The 17,769-nt window shown below is 34.4% G+C and overlaps 1 protein-coding gene across 2 annotated transcripts in view; it reads left to right on the top strand.

Moving 5' to 3' along the window:
- The window catches only part of MYSM1 (Myb like, SWIRM and MPN domains 1), a 44,716-nt gene that overhangs the window by 17,299 nt on the left and 9,648 nt on the right, over positions 1 to 17,769 (top strand). For both annotated transcript variants that reach the window (XM_012442759.3, XM_012442758.3), the window contains exons 8-17: positions 748 to 1,511; positions 5,855 to 5,985; positions 6,836 to 6,939; positions 8,306 to 8,383; positions 10,099 to 10,187; positions 13,026 to 13,080; positions 13,378 to 13,428; positions 14,140 to 14,214; positions 14,863 to 15,051; positions 16,063 to 16,195. In XM_012442759.3, the coding sequence (XP_012298182.1) occupies positions 748 to 1,511; positions 5,855 to 5,985; positions 6,836 to 6,939; positions 8,306 to 8,383; positions 10,099 to 10,187; positions 13,026 to 13,080; positions 13,378 to 13,428; positions 14,140 to 14,214; positions 14,863 to 15,051; positions 16,063 to 16,195 (1,669 nt within the window). The remainder of the gene's footprint in view (positions 1 to 747; positions 1,512 to 5,854; positions 5,986 to 6,835; positions 6,940 to 8,305; positions 8,384 to 10,098; positions 10,188 to 13,025; positions 13,081 to 13,377; positions 13,429 to 14,139; positions 14,215 to 14,862; positions 15,052 to 16,062; positions 16,196 to 17,769) is intronic.

The raw sequence follows: 17,769 nt of genomic DNA, 5'->3' as shown, positions 1-17,769 counted from the left end.
AAAACTTTGTATATAAGGATTTTATTTCATATTTGCTCATTCACTTTCATTATCTCTTTTTTATTACATTACCAGATATTTATGTCTGTATTAATAAGTATGGGAGATAATTTTATGGCTTAAAATGTAATCTCTATAATATAAGCTTATTAAATAAGCCTGCAAAAAACAGTTTGTTTCTGTTGTCCCTTATTTACATGGAAGATAGTTTTAATGTACACAGTGAAGATGTCAGATAGATTTCTGTAAGGATTATTTTAACATTATAAGAAAGAATCAGCTGCAGTATCAGATGTTCTGAGAAATAAGCCTTTAAAAATATTTCAATATATTGTACAGTACCTTAGTATAGTATAATAGTTATTGGTTCATTCCACATGGTTGATCTGAGCCAGGCTGCTGTTTTCAACTTAATATTGAAAAATAAGTAGTAGTTAAATATAGGTCATGATTATTTGACTAATAAAAATCACCAGACCCATGAATTAGTTATATATTTATAGAAATTTTAAATGGTGATCCTTTATATTTAAAATGCAGTTGTAGTCTATGGCCATACCACCCTGAATGCGCCCAATCTTGTCTAAAATGCAGTTATAAACCCTTTAAAGAAAAGTGCACTAAAGGTATAATGTACCATTAACAGGTACTCAGTTTAATAACACTGTATTTATCCTTTTTTTGTGTGCCAGTGATTAAATTTTTAAATCTTAATATTATGGGGATTTTATTCTGATTTTTAATAAGGTCAAATGCGGCCTGGAGAAAGAAACACCAAATCAGAAGAACGGCCATAATCTTCAAGTTATAAATGAAAATAAAGGGACAAAGGCATGGACACCATCATGTTTCAGGGGACGTGCTGATCCCAACTTGAATGCTGTAAAAATTGAAAAGTTATCTGATGATGAAGAAGTAGACATCACAGATGAGGTGGATGAGTTGTCTTCTCAAACACCCCAAAAGAATTCTAGCAGTGATATCTTGTTAGATTTCCCTAATAGTAAAATGCATGAAACCAATCAAGGAGAATTCATTGCTTCTGACAGCCAGGAAGCTGTCTTTTCTAAGTCTTCCAGGGATTGTTTTCAAAATGAAAAGCAAGACGAAACACTTTCAAGCTCAGAAATTACATTGTGGACACAGGAACAGAGCAGCAGTGACAAAAATTCAGTCAAATTAAGTGGTCAGAAATTTAATGAATTGATTAAAAATAGCAACAAGCATGATGGAAGGGGAATCATAGTTGATGCCAGGCAGTTGCCTTCTCCGGAGCCTTGTGAAATTCAGAAAGATCTGAATGATAATGAAATGCTTTTTCATTCTTCTTGCCAAATGGTAGAGGAAAGTCATGAGGAAGAAGAGCTTAAACCACCAGAACAGGAGATAGAAATAGATAGAAATATCATTCAAGAAGAAGAAAAACAAGCAATTCCTGAGTTTTTTGAGGGACGCCAAGCTAAAACACCAGAACGCTATTTGAAAATTAGAAATTACATTTTGGATCAATGGTAAGAAAGAGTTTACATTTTAGATGTTGTTTTTAAAAAACCTGATATTCTGAAGTATTTTAATTAGGCCTATACAGAACTTAGAATTTTGCTAGTAAATCTAGAGCTCACTTCAGTAGGGAAGATTTAAGATTTCTTGTGATGAAACTTTGAAAGCTTTAGTAAACATCACTTATAACTATCATAACCCATCTTTTTGTCTATTCGTTGGATTGTGGGCCTGGTAAAAGGGACAGATGAATGTTTTATGAAGTAGTCTCCTAGGACAGTATTAGGAAGACATAAAGAGAATACTACTGTACAGGAAAAGGGAAATAATTCTTTTAAGTTTATCATGTTCTTTGAATACAAAGAAAAATTTGATGACAGGAATAGTATTAGATATAGCCAGATTGCAGAAACACTTCTTCTGAATAGTGATCTTAAATGCTTTTAACTTTGAACTTGTGGCAATATGTGCTATTAATTTCTTCAGCTTTATCAGGGTCCGGTTTTCTGATATATGAAGCTAAGTCAGTACCACTTATTTTAATTATTTAAAGAGGGCTAGGGAATAAACCAAAAATTCTCCCACCTTATTAGCCTAGTTTGAATTTTTTAAAATAACTTAATTAAGCCATCATTAAACATTTGTAATTGCTGGCTTGGCTCAGTGGCTCATGCCTGTAATCCCAGCACTTTGGGAGGCTGAGGCAGGCGGATCACTTGAGGACAGGAGTTTCAGACCAGCCTGGCCAACATGGTGAAACCCCATCTCTTCTAAAAATACAGAAAAAAAAAAAAAAAAAAGCTGGGCATCCTGGCAGGTGTCTGTGATCCCAGTTACTGATGATGCCAAGGCAGGAGAATTGCTTGAACCTGGGAAACAGAGCGAGACTTCATCTCAAAAAATTTAACCAAAACGGATTCATAATTGCTAACACTGTTTCAGAAGCTATCAAAGTTCATAGGGCCATCTTTATAGAGAGCTTCCTAGTTCCTTGAGCAGGGATTCTGCTTTGCCTCTTACTTGTTCTTTTGTATTAAAGCCTTCCCGTCCTACTGCAATAACTTTCTGCTATAACCTAGAAGGGTTACCAAAGGAAAACAACTGGCTATAATAAACCAGTAACCTTTATTTTACCCACACAATATAAGTCACTGGTTTTTAAAGATGGCTGTATTCTAATAGGAGGAGTTTTGTCCTTTTTCTTGACTTAGTTATTTTACAGATGGTTGAGGTGCTGAAAATACAACATGTGGGTCAGGGCGTCATCATAGTAAAGTATCCTTGTAAGGAACAACTCCTGACTTTACATAGTGCTTTATAGTTTTTAAATAGCTTTCCTCTATCATCTTATTTGATTTTTTAAAACAATCCTGTAAAAGATGCAGATGGTATTATATCTATTTGTTAGAGAATGATGCTGAGATCAGGAGAGGTTTAGAGACCTGCCTTTGATTTACAACCAGTCACTGACACATGAAGGACTTCAGTCCAAGTCTTGACTATAAATCACTCTTTTATTCCACATGGCCTAATTCACACTATTAACAAAGACTAGTTAAATTAATTTTTTATTGGTATCTACTTTTGTTTTTGGAAATAAGAGGGTAAATGGCCAAAATTTACAGACCTTGAAATAATAGCTAACTCAAAAATGTCCATATTGGCCAGGAACAGTGGCTCACAACTTTCATCCCAGCAGTTTTCGAGGCTGAGACAGGAGGATTACTTGAGCCCAGGAGTTCAAGATTAGTTTGGGCAGCAGAGTAAGAACCTGTCTCTACAAAAAAAATTTTTTAATCTTAGGCACGATGCTGTGTGCCTGTAGTCCTAGCTACTCAGGAGTCTGAAGCAGGAGACTCACTTGAGCCCAGGGGTTTGAGGCTGCAGTGAGCTAGGATCATGCCACTGTACACTAGCCTGGGCAACAGAGCAAGATCCTGTCTCTTAAAAATGTCCATATGAATGATCAGTATATACTTAATTGTTACTTTAATCAAATTCTATATTTGTTACTTTGAATTTTGGATTCCAAATGAGGCAGAATAATTTGGTACTGTAAATTACATGCCAGTAGTTTCCTAAGTCATTTGCCTTGGTTCATGAAACTGGTTAGGTATTGCTATTTTATTATGGTGATTTAGCAGAACAGTGTGAAAGCAAAAAATGTTTTGAACAGGAACTCACATCTGTTCAGAAATAGAAGAGAGTGAGTGGGTTAGGGACTGGAGGTGGTGTTAAAAAAATAGACGGAAGAGTTAAAGTTTTAAAATAAAAAGAAGCCTGCCAGATTTGTTTATAGATAAAAGATCTTATCATAAAAGCAGATGCAGTTGATTCCCTGGTTAGGGAAATATTTTAATTAAAATAGTAATCAGTACCATGACTGAATGCTTCCCAAATACCATGCACTGTATTTAAATCATCTCCAATCCTTTTGACAACCTCATTCTCATTTTAGAGATAAGAAAAAATGAGGTTCACAGAGGATAAAAAACTTGTTCCAGGTCACACTAGGTAAAGGGGATATTGGAGTGTGTAGTCTTGACTCATTATTTTCACACTTCCAACTCAGGGCCTTGATCCTGACTTTTTACTGGATGTTCTTCCCCCATATTTTGGCAAGTGTTGCTTTCTTGTTGCATTGAAGTCTGGTCACGGGAAACTAGAGACTTAACTAAAGCATCTCATGTATCTCTTCCCTTTCATTCTCTTTTCCTGTGTTTTAGTTTCTTCACAGAACTTATTACTACCAAAAATATTACATTTTTATTTGTGTATTGTCTCTTCTTCCCTCAACCTCCTTATTATGCAGGCAACACAAAGGCAGATTTTTATCTGTTTTGTTTGTTGTTGAATCACTAGTTCTTAAACAATGCCTAGAATATAGAAGGCACTCTTATTTGTGAGAGGGAAGATTGAACATATGAATCATCATTATTCCATGAACAGGTATTTTTAGAGTCCTTACCATTTGTTCAGCACTGTGCTAGATTACTGAGTTCTGTTTAAAGCCTTTTAATTTGAGTAGTCTTCTGTTAGCTCAGTCTAGTTTTTTTCAGACTACTTTGGTTTCTTGGTAGCCATACTCTTGCCTGCTTTATTGCCTTCATTTGTATAATTTTGTTTCCTTTTATCGCAAGACACACTGAAATCTCAACGTTTCTATGGGAGTTGTGATACCCTCCCACATCATAAATTATTTTTACCCTCTATTCTGCTTAGTGAGGCCAACACCCTATCTGTCCAAAGTAGTCTGTGCCTGTTTGTCCCACCCTAGCCTTTTGACCTTCTTACTTAGCACTATTGCTACCTGAAAGTGTAATATATATTGTTCATTGATTATTGATAGTCCCTTCCATTAGAATGTAAGATCTGTAAGGTCAGAAATTTTACATTGTTTATCTCTGTGTCTCTAGTGCTTAGAACAATATATTTATGGAATAAAATAATAATTGAATGAGACATACACATTATATGAGATATCTGGATACCTAAATTTTTATCTATACTTGAATTCTGATTCTCTCACTTCCTTATGTAAGGGTTTTACTCTGACCCCCTTGTTTCCTCATTTCCAAAATGAGAATAATATTAATAAAATCTACCTTGTATAGTTGTGAAGATTAAGGATGTGTAACTCAGTACAATAATCTGGCATAAGCACTCAGTAATTAGTTTCTACTAAGTTCTTTATTACTCGAATTTTATATTGTGCCATCTAGCAAGGTACATTAAGTATATTCAGTAAATACATGTTTTATTATATAAACCTTTTATTTCTTTCATAATCTTTGGGAGTTTCTTGATTCCACTTTGGAATGCCTTATCATATCTGTTTTCTATTTTCCACTGAGAGTGCTTAATATTTGTTGTCATCATAATTAAAAACAAATATAAAATGTTTAAGCATTTATAAGATAGCTGATAATTGAAAGAAACTGTTCAGCAAAATAAGAGTAGATGAACCTAAGTAATGTATTAAAAATTGAAAATGTCTAATAATCTTTTCTATATATTATCAGAGTGTTCTTTGTATTTGAAGATTCAGTTTGTATCTGTACATAAATAAATTTCTAACTTCAAGGTCCTGGGATAACTGGAATCTATGAATTTAACATTGGGAAAGAAATAATGCTTGTAAAAAATTACACTAATAACTTACTGTATCATTTAAAGATACTTTATTTCAGAAAGAAGTACTCTTGGTATTATGTATTAGTATTGTATTTATTACACATTTATACATCGAAAAGGGTAAAATTTTAAGATATTTCAAATATTTAAAGTTTTCCCCAGAAATCTTTTTTCACGTTTTTATTTATCCAAAATAATTGTACTTCCATCTCTCAATTAGGGAGATATGCAAACCGAAATACTTAAATAAGACCTCAGTACGTCCTGGCCTGAAGAACTGTGGGGATGTTAATTGTATTGGACGGATTCATACATACCTCGAATTGATAGGAGCAATCAATTTTGGATGTGGTAAAAAATAAAAATCCAACAACATCTTTTACTTGACATTTTTTTTTTATCCTTATAGCATCCATTCATTTCTATGATGGTTAGAATTCAAGTAGTTTTAGGTAGAATTTGGAGATGCTATAACATTACGAAATAAATGTTTTATTAAGATTTTACTGTTAGTTAAACTGTGTTTTCATTTGACCTACAATGAAAATCGAGAGTGTAAATTTAAAGGTAAAATGTTTAATCTAAGTAACAGAAATAATTTAAGAATACAGTTCTTTAGCAAATAAAAGTAAAATTGTTTTATGAAAAGTTTAGTAATAGCCCATTTAATTTGCAAATACTGTATTCATGCTAGAAATGCTGCCTAGCACTGTTTAAATAAAGGAAATAATTTGTGAGCCTCTACACTTAAATGTAATAAAAGTGTCAAAATATTTTTCATGGAAGACTATTTCATACTGAGCTAGATAGAATTTAGTTTGCCCTGGAGTAGTCGGTCCTTCATTTCAGTGTCTTTGTTTTCCCAAAGCTTTGAATATTGAGACTAGCTTTTCAGGAAAACTAAAGCATTTTTGCTTCCTCAGCCACCAAAAGAAAAATTAAATCATGTTTTCTGTATTAGACTGCCAAAGTTAGCAAAAATTAAACAAATTACCCATTTTCTAAATATTCCATGTTACTGAGATTTCCTTGTAATAACAGCATTACTTTTATATGAGGACTGCTAAATAGCACATTAAATATATGATTGTGAAATAAGAGTCATAGAATCTCCACTGTAGTCAGTGTACATATGTCTTCCTATTTAACAAATGAGTTTCACAAAATAATAGATGGTTTTGTCTTTCCTGAATTCCAATAGAACAGGCTGTATATAATAGGCCACAAACGGTTGACAAAGTACGAATCAGAGACAGAAAAGATGCAGTAGAAGCATATCAGCTTGCTCAGCGTCTGCAGTCTATGGTAAGCAGTCATCTCTCTCACTCAGTCCTATCTCTCCACATTGCTGCCTACCCTGTTTAGTGCGGTATACCTACTTCTCTTTAGCTGCTTAATAAATGGCCATTTAGTAGAAAAACATGTTTCCTCTTGTATTTCACTTTAGCCATTCACATTTCTGGCTTTCATTCAATTTCATCTTGCTTTCTAAGTCAAAAACAAACCTAAAAGTCCTTAAAATATACTAGCAGACTTGATGCAGAAGCGTAATGTTTTGCTAAAATGGTCTTGGGATGCTTCATTTTGATTTATAAATCTAATATGTCTTTTAAAACTATATAGTTCAATTTTCTTTTTTCTCTCGTTTATTTTTCTTTTAAAATTCTTAACCTTAAGAATCACCTTTTTGGAATAACTAGGCCTTATTTTTTAATTCTTGGAGTCAGTTTTATAATATTTTAACATTTGTAAATCATACTTTAAAGTTACCTACTAGAAAAAAAATACATCTTGGGGGAAAAAATAAATATATAAAATGTTATCCAACATTCTTTATAAGGCAGAGTCATAATATGATCTTGTTAGTTTTACTAATGCATTAAATTAGTAATAGGTGAGATAAATGAAAAAGAAAGTATAGGTGCTAGAATAGCTGTTTTTCTCAGAGTATTTAGGCTATAAACCATTTCTATCTAGATTTACTATCTTAAAGAATGCTTTCAAGTGGAGTTGTTGGATATGGTGCTAGTCATACACTGTCCTTTGGCAACTGGTCCATTAAAGGCCTCACTATTGAGGTTTGCAAAACTGGATGTTAATAATGTGGTCTACCAACTTTGTAATTTTTCATTATTTGATCAACTAGGCCATCTCCTTTCTAAAGCTGAGAGATAATTGTTTTGCTTCTAGTTTTCAATATTACACCTCTTGCTGTGTGTTCTTGCAGATTTTCTACCACAAGTGGTTGAAAAGCCATTTTCTTGGTGGTTCTTTTTGATCTTAAAAATATTTTTCTCCTAGTGTTTTAGCTCCTACATGATGAAAGGAAATAGGAAGCTAAGAAGGAATGCAAGCAAAATACAGAAAATCATTACTGATCTTATTTTTTAATACCTGCTTCCAGCACCCAGCCCACACCCTGCCCACCTGCTGCTGGTGCTCCTGCCCTTACCTAGCCATCACTGATTTATTATATTTGTAAGCAGAGTGCTAACTATTGAACATAAATTAATAAAATAAAATTTTGTCAGGTATTGCCAGAGATTATACTATTTAAATTGATAGATTAATTGACCTTTAGATAATTATTATTTTCATTTTGTGTATTAATGTGCTGTGATTTCTCCATGTTAATCCTTCTACCTTTTGCTTTACTTTAATTTCATCACAGCGTACAAGGAGACGTAGGGTCCGAGACCCATGGGGAAACTGGTGTGATGCAAAGGACTTAGAAGGACAAACATTTGAGGTAACTTTGACCTTTCAAATGGCTCATCCATGAAAACTGCTTTTTAAATATGTATTTGTACATCTTAATGTCATATGTATTGTACTTGTTTCATACATTAACATATATGTCTTCATTCCCATGTTAATTTGTCTAGAAGTCACCAATAAACACCAAAGTAGAAGGCATTGGTGGTACAGTTAACTAGGACTTTAACTCATTTCAGAGCTCTCTGTCTCTACATTCTTATCTCTAGCTCAAGATAAGGGTGTCAAGAAATTGATATGCCCAATTCATTTCATTAAACATTTATTGGATGAGGTTCTGATACACCAATTAAAATACTGTTCTAAGCATTAGATAACGATTGAGTTGCAAATATTGAAGTATTATTTCTAATAATAAAAACTACCATCATAAGAGGAAACATAGACAGTGAATTTTGTGTTTGTGTGTATACACACACATGTGTGTTCTAAATATATAATTTTTTTTGTAACAGCTAGTGCAGTAAAATGGATAGAATGTGTGAATGTGTACATAATGGCTTTGTTACTTTGAGCAACTACTTAACCTCTCACAGACTCATGCTTTTTTAACTTATGAACTGTGAATAATAGTAATGCCTCCCTCAAAGGATTGTTGTAAGAAAGAAATGAGATAGACTATATAAGGGTCCTAATTCTAGGTATTCAGTAAGCCTTGTGTGCACAAGGTACTCAACAAACTTGAGTTGTCTGTCTTTCCTCCTCCGCCTTCCCTGCCCCAACTTCTCACCTGAGCACCATTCTAGGCCCAGTAATTAGTAATTCATCCTTCCCGTAAGGGACTTGTATTTCTAATAGGAAAGACAAAATCTGTGGTAAGTTCAATAATGTTGGTCCCAAGAATTATAAGATTTTCCCAAAGGGTGTGATGAGAGCAGGTTTCATAGAATATGTGAAGTATAATCTGATCTGAAGGATCTGAAAAGAATCTCAAAAAGGAGATGAAAACACTTCAGGCTGAGGGAACAAAGCTAGAGACATGGAAAAATACTGGATGTATTCTGGAAAAGGTGCATAGTTCATTTGGACTAGGGTGTAAGGTTAGTCAGAGAAATGGAATAAGTAGAGATTTATTTTATTTTGTAAACACCCATAAAGGGTTTACTATGTATCACACACTGTTGTCAGTATTTTATAAACATGAACTCAGTCTTCACATAATACCATGATGGTGGTATTATTATTTATTTACTTTTTATTATTACTTTTATTGTTCCCATTTTTAAGAATGGCATAACTGAAGCATGAAAGCTTTAGAACTTGCCTAGGGTCACCCAGCTAGTAAATAAATAGCCAGACATTCTAGGTCCAGAATCTGTTCTTAATCGTTACTCTGCACTGTCCCAGTTGTAAAAGAAAACTCAACACCGTAGAATATGGTAAGTAGAAATGGGAAATAAAAGACTCAGGTGATTCTGAGGTTTTCGAACCTGGGTGACTGGTACCATTGAAATGGGCAAATCAAGAGAAGTAGATTCTCAGTTTGGGATGGCTATATCTTTTGAAACAGTTTTTTAAAAAAATACTGTCCAGCCTTTGTACCATGTTGGCAGCAAAAAAGAAAACCCATCTGTATCAATTTAGTCTGTCTTGTTCTTACATGCCCTTAAATTTGGTTTTAAAGGACTATTTTTTATTCTGCCTCTTAGTAGTTGATGGATTCCTTAATCAATTGGCATTTTGTTTTAGCATCTCTCTGCTGAGGAGCTGGCAAAAAGAAGAGAAGAGGAAAAAGGCAGACCTGTTAAATCTTTAAAAGTGCCAAGACCAACAAAAAGGTGTAGTGTTATATAAATGTGATTTTTAAAAATTTATCACAAATGGCTAATATATGAAAAAATATTCAGTAGCTGCATTATGTTGTTTACATTAAGTTAAAAATTCTACAGTTTTTTTTTAGATTTTTTTTGTTTCACTGATTATGAATTTGGGAGACCTGGAACAAACGTTTTAAATTTGTTCAGATTCAGTGAACATAGGAGCCAACATATGCTGTAAAGGGGCCTTGTTTAGGACAGGTTGGTCATTCAACTCTAGACGTTATGGACAGAAGACCTCATTAAAATGACTGGGTTTTCTTTGGTGATACTAATCGTTAGCAAGTTGTTGCATAGTTTGTTGTTGTTTTCTAATGCTTGGATAATCTAAAATTTGAACCTTTTAAAATTAAGGATCACCAAATAAGTTAAATGCCCCAATTTTGTATTCTCTCTTCCTGCAGATGCCCCATTCAATAGACTATAGTTTTGTCAGTGTCCCTTTTAAAACAAGATATCCAGGAATGCCATTAGATCTTATTTTTACCTGATATATGTCCTTAGGTAAACCTTAGGTTCTCATTTATAAAACAATAATTAAAATAGCTAACACTGTTAGCTGTGTTTTAAGTACTTTGTATTTATAAGCTCATATAATCTTCATGACAACCCTATGCATTAGTTAATATTCTCACTCCCATTTTACAGATGAGAAAACTGAGAGGCATAGAGAGGTTTAGTAACTTGCTCACACTATTAAGTAGTGGAGCTGTTGATTAAACCCAAGTGTTAAGCTTATGAATTCATACCTGTAATCATTACATATTACCTCTCTAAAATAAAAATGAAAACTTACACAATTATTGTGAGACTAAATTAGATAAACTATGTAAAAAATATTCATAAGCTAGGACTCCTCATCCAATATACAGACAATTGATTTTCGGACTCAATATATAAGACTTAAATTTTAAATTTATTGTGATTTTCAAGTCATTGTTCCAGGTCATCAGGATCTTTTTGAATCCAGATCCACTTTTTTCATTTTAGCATTGGTAGCGCTGTATCATTAACCTTTCAATAAGCTTGCCTTTCCTGCCATTAATCACTGATTGAACTTAGAGAATGTAAACCTCATTGTTTATATGTTAACAACAAAGATATTGATTCTTCAATCAGCTATATAGATTACCACAGTTAACCCATATAGCTTCATCTTATGCAGAAGGATAATCATAACAGATGTCTTGTTTAATTTCAGATAAATATATTTGAGTCTTTAGTTTCTAACATCATTCCCGTCAGTAGTGTCTATAATAAGGTCTACTTATGCCTTACATTTTCATGAACTCATTTTGCTTAGTCACCTCTTCACTTGGTTAAAGATCACAAATCAGCTTTTTCATATTTTTTTCTAGAATTTTACTAGTATTCAATATCTAATTCCTCCTTTTCTGCAGTCTGCTTTTTTGTGTTGTGAAACAAGCTCAATAATTGCCTATTTCTAGTCCTTTGGTAACTTTCCCATTCTCTGCAGTTCCACAACAAACATTAACAGCGGTTCCATATCCATGGTTCTTAAATACTCTGGGATGTTCCTTTTGTGCTATTTTCTCATCTCTCTTGGCCTTCAGTTTCTTTTTGTATTGATTAAACACTTTCTAATTTAAAGGTCTTTCTTCTTTATTCAACAAGTGACTTTGAATGTCTATTGTATATGCCAGTCACGGTTCTGGTCACTTGGGATACATTATTAAGCCAAACAAAATGTTCTCTTGAAGCTAACAATCTGTGGTTGAAAGGGAACGGAGTTGCCCTGCTCTCTTCCAGTTGTATTAATGCAAATGTATTCCTGTGTGTTTTTCTTTCCCTGAAGATAGCCTACGAAACCTTTTTATTGTTTTTAATATAGTTCTCAAGCCTCAATTCTTTACTGGTCTCAGACTTTTTAACATTTCTTAGATTTATGTGTGCTTTTGACCTTGCTTAGGTTCTCCCCTTTTTACCTCGTTTTACTTTTTCACTTTTTTTGTTTGTTTTCTTGGAGACAGGGTCTCACTCTGTCACCCAGGCTGGAGCAGAGTGGTGAAATCACATCTCACTGCAGCCTCCACCTCCTGCGCTTAAGTGATCCTTCTACCTCAGCCTCCTGAGTGGCTGGGATTACAGGCACACACCACCATACCCAGCTAATTTTTGTATTTTTTTTATAGAGATGGAGTTGCACCATGTTGCCCAGGCTGGTCTCAAACTCCTAGGCTCAAGGGGTCCGCCCACCTCAGCCTCCCAAAGTGTTGAGATTACAGATGTGAGCCACGGCACCTGGCCACTTTTTCACTTTAAGAGTTTATCATAGGACTAATACATTAATTTCTTTAACAGAACTGTTTGTCATTCATTCATTCACAAAAAAGTTTTAAGTTCCTACTCTATAATGGGCACATTATTGAACTGACTAGTGTTTTTGATAGACTTCCATTGTTCTTGAACTTTTTTTGGGGTCTCATGACAGATAATTGGATTTTCATTGAAATTTTTGAAATCTGCTTTTAGTGTGGGACATATGTCTGATGGTGTATAGTGTCTACTTTGGGTGTCAAAGGAAATTAAGACAACAGAATGACTTTATCTCAAAGTCCCTGGGATTTTTTTTTTTTGTTCTTATTAAATCTAAAAGAATAGTGCTTCTTTTGAAAGGGTTGATGGAATGTCCTAAGAAACTCTCCTAGTTTAATATTTTTCTCATTTATACAGAATTTGGGTTTAGATTATTGATATACACTTTCAAATTTGCAAATAAATGCTATGTTCCTAATCTTGTTGAGATTATATTAAAAATTATTTTTTTTTCTTTTTCAGCTCTTTTGATCCCTTCCAACTGATACCTTGTAACTTTTTCAGTGAAGAAAAGCAGGTACTATTAATGCATTCATGAATGACCATAGACAATTCCCCTTCCTTCTGACAAACAGGAAATACTCTTTTTCTATATGTGCAAGGCATATGTTTGGGAAAAGACTGAAGATGAGAGAGAATTTCTCCCTGGTGGGGTTTTAAATCATAATGTTTTTTAAAAGTCTAGTTTGTTTTGAGCTTTGTTAGTGCTGAGAACTTGGTGGGGTGGATAAAGAACAGGGTGGGCATTCTAGGTGGGGAGAACAAAATCTCTATTTTTATGCTCCCCCATTTTGTTTTGTTTTTTATATTTCAGGAGCCATTTCAGGTGAAAGTGGCTTCAGAAGCACTTTTAATAATGGATTTGGTAAGGATAATCTGTTGCGTTTACTTAGTTATTCTGATTTCTACTCTTGTGTATTTTTATTGCAGGCTTAAGACAGAGTATGGAAGACGTGTATTTTGGATCTTAACTATCCTCTTTTACAAGGAATCTAAAAATAAGTCTTTTCTTTTGGAGAAAAGCCAAACAATTGCATGTTTCCATATTTTAGAGAAAATAAATTAATGTGAGTTTTTGCAGACTGTTTACCATCATTAACCCTGTTTTCATTTTCTAATATCTGTGTCTGCCACCTTTTAGATTACTGAAACAAAGCACAACTCCTATAATTTGGAGGTTTTTTTGTTTATACTAAACTACCAATACCTCCAACAGTTTTTGTGTTTGTGATGTCTTTGTGTAGAAGGATTTAGAGTGATTTTTACTTTGTATTCTTACATAATACCTTTCTTGAATAGGGAGAGTAAATGATATCTTCATTTTTGTAAGTGAAAATGTAGAGTCCGAGAATGTTTGTTTGGTTGAAAGCTTCTCAGCCAACAGTGAAGATAGACCTGAAATCTTAGTTTCTGTGCACTGAGCCTAGCATCTAGTTCCTCTCTGATGCTACTTTATTTTATAAAAGCATGGTGACTATACTTATACATGACTTTCTTATGATAAGTGAGTTTTGTTAGGATTTTTTGTCAAGTGATTCTGTGCATTTGGGTTAAGTCTGTCTTGCATTTCTTTTAGCATGCTCATGTTTCTATGGCAGAAGTGATTGGTCTGTTAGGAGGAAGATACTCAGAAGCTGATAAAGTAGTTGAAGTAAGTTCTCTTTTTTAAAGACATGTTTTAGTTATTATTTAGTCCTACTACCATACCAAATATTTTTATAGAATTCAGTGAATATAATTAAAATACAGACTTTACCTGTGATATATATGAGAATATGCAAATATTGCATAACTTGCTACATTTGCAAGTTATATGTTCTCAGAAGTGACTTAACATTCCATATTCTGAGCACCTATTTCTTTTTACCACCAAGAGAGAACATTGCCAGGCCTTGGCTCCTCATTGCCTTTATTAGTAAAAAGCTACAACTTCTAAGAGGCCAGAAATATGTACTAGCACTTGTAGTTGTAAGTTTGTATGCATGATTCTGTTGAAATTATTGTCGTAAGTAACAGGTGTCATTGAAAGAATACCTTTGTACAGGTATTATATGGGCTGACATGGCAAACTAGTCATTACTATGACCTTGTTTGAGTAGAAAAATGCATGCTAAGTTTCTAGCATACAATCAGACTTTTGGAGTTTAAGTCATTTGCAAGTTAAAGGCTGACTATGATATTGTCAAATAAAAGTCTTGACCTTGAAAAGTTTCTGTATCTCTGAAAGAATTATAACTTTAGAGTAATAGAATTAACAGGATTTTAGTATAATCATTTGAAAATCAATTGTTTTTTATAGGTATGTGCAGCAGAACCGTGTAACAGTCTGAGTACAGGACTACAGTGTGAGATGGATCCTGTATCACAAACACAGGCCTCAGAAACCTTGGCTGTTAGAGGCTACAGTGTTATTGGATGGTATCATTCTCATCCTGCTTTTGATCCCAATCCTTCCTTACGAGATATTGACACACAAGCCAAATACCAGGTATTATATGGATATATTCTATAAGTGATTGCACACCCCCTCAGTGCTTCATTTTAAATAGATAAACTTTAAAGATTTTTTGTTTTGAATTTCTAATATTCTTTATACTGGGAGTTCTAAAAGAACATGCATTTTTTTTCTGTGAGGTTGATAAATGTTTATGTAAACATTTAGAAAGTCAGTTATTAAGTACAGACAAGCCTTGAATGTTACAGTGATAAATACTCCCAGAGCCTTTAAAAATTAATGGGAGCAACTAGGACTAGGACTAAATATAATTGAAGTAATAAGAAACATAATATATTTTTTATAGCTGAAGAAAAAGTTTTGTTTTATTCTGGGATTTTACATTTGATATGTGACTGGGTTTGCTGTAGGGTATTTGTAAATTATTACCATATTGATAAGAATTACAGATATAGCATGGTGAATATAATTAGTAAATATGTTCATGGCAAATACAGACTGTGTAGGCCAATTTTTTTAAAAGGCGATTTCGGATTTGGTTGAACACATTTTTGCCTGAAAATTATATAGTGTGAAATGAATGTCTAAGGCATTTGATTTAGTTGCAGTTTGGATGTGAATTTTTTTTTTTAAGAGACAGAGTCTGACTCTGTCACCTAGGCTGGAGTGCAATGGCATAATCTCGGCTCACTGCAACCTTGGCCTACCAGGTTTAAGGGATTCTGCTGCTCCAGCCTCCCAAGGAGCTGGGGTTACAGGCACGTGCTACCACGCCCCAGCTAATTTTTGTATTTTTAGTACAAACGGGGTTTCACCATGTTGGCCAGGCTGGTCTCGACTTGACCTCAAGTGATCTGCCTGCCTCTGTCTCTCAAAGTGCTGGGATAACAGGTGTGAGCCATCACACCAGGCCAGATGTGAACTTTTTAATGTACCTTTTTGTTCCTGCTTTTCCCCATTAGATGTTTAAAATGTTAGTATGGATAAACATTGGCTTTTGAATTTATATAGTTGAAACTAATTATATTTTTCTTGTAATTGTAGAGTTACTTCTCCAGAGGAGGTGCAAAGTTCATTGGAATGATTGTTAGTCCCTATAATCGAAATAATCCCTTACCATATTCTCAAATTACCTGCCTGGTTATAAGTGAGGAAATTAGCCCAGATGGCTCTTATCGTAAGTTTTCAACAAAAATAACTTTGTCCTACTTCTACTCTCATTTCTTTGACTTATACAAATCAAAAGATTTGCAACTGTGCAAAATTATTTAATGTCAGAGTTGGTGACCTCAACTAGGGAATTACTATTTGGGTGCCACCTAGTGTAGCCACCCTCTTCCCTTTCATAATCTCCTGCTCTAGTCAAGTCACTACTTTTGTTACTATGGCCACTGGGCAAGAGGATTGAAATATGGAGAAAAGTTAGGCCAGGCAGTGTGTATTTTAGGCACTAGAGATGCTGCAGTAAATAAAACAGTCTCTGTTCTCATGGAAATTGTTTTTATAAATGCAGACTGGCTTTCTCTGTGATGGCATGCAAATGAAAAAAAAAATGACCACCAGCTCTCTTGTCACCTCCCAGTTTAGGGTTAACAATGACTAACTCAATTTGTATATTTCTTTGTTCCTATTCTATCTCAGGAAAGAATTTGGTTGGCATAGGTTGTCATCTGACTTGATTCTTCTGAGGTTTATATCTACTTGTAGCCAATCCTTTCTGGGTGGATAGGGAATTAGTATAGCGGTCTAGGAAAAGGAAGGGAATGTGGACAGAAAGCAAACAATAAGAGGAAACAGTAGACTAAATAACTCTAGGATATTTATTCTGTCATTACTACCACTGCTCTAGGTCAGGTCCTCTGGACACTGTCACTACAGTTACCCCACATTGTACTCTTCCCCATTAGATCTGAGCCCTTTGAGAATAAATACTGTATCGTACCTATTTTTCTATCCTGTTTCTAGCACAAGGCCTGGTATAAAGTAGATACCAAATGAATGTTTGTTTAATAATTAATTTCTTTTCATTCCTTTTTTTTTTGGAGACGGATTTTCGCTCTTGTTGCCCAGGCTGGAGTGCAATGGCATGATTTTAGCTCACCACAATCTCTGCCTCTCAGGTTTAAGAGATTCTCCTGCCTCAACCTCCTTAATAGCTGGGATTACAGTCATGTCCACTATGCCTGGTTAATTATGTATTTTTAGTAGAGATGGGGTTTCACTATGTTGGTCAGGCTGGTTTTGAACTCGATCTCATTATCTGCCTCCCAAAGTGCTGGAATTACAGGTGTGAGCCACCAAGCCCAGCCTAATTTCTCTTCATTCTTAATGATCTCACTTGGATGCCCTATGTTTGATAATGACTTACCAGCACTGCCCCCATGTTATTACTATTAGTTGCTCTATTCTTTTTTTTTTTTTTTAAAGACGGGGTTTCGCCATGTTGGTCAGGCTGGTCTTGAACTCCCGACCTCAGGTGATCCGCCTGCCTTGGCCTCCAAAGTGCTTGGATTACAGGTGTGAGCCACCATGCCCGGCCTAGTTGCTCTATTCTTTATGTATTGCAACACTTTATTCCTGCCTTCATGGTCACTTTGTCTTTTAATGCAGTTTATCTGTTTAGCAAGTCCTAATAAACTGCATGCCCAAAGAGCAGGGACTATGTCTTTTCTTTTTTCTCCAGTAGCACCTAATAAATTGCTTTGCATCTAGGAGGTGGTCAACACTATGTGGGTTTTTACTGAATTAATA

Source organism: Aotus nancymaae, unplaced genomic scaffold (genome assembly GCF_030222135.1).
Source record: "Aotus nancymaae isolate 86718 unplaced genomic scaffold, 86718_ANA_hifiasm-v0.15.2.pri h1tg000007l, whole genome shotgun sequence".
NCBI lineage: Eukaryota > Metazoa > Chordata > Mammalia > Primates > Aotidae > Aotus > Aotus nancymaae.
This window is presented reverse-complemented; position numbering and strand designations above follow the sequence as displayed.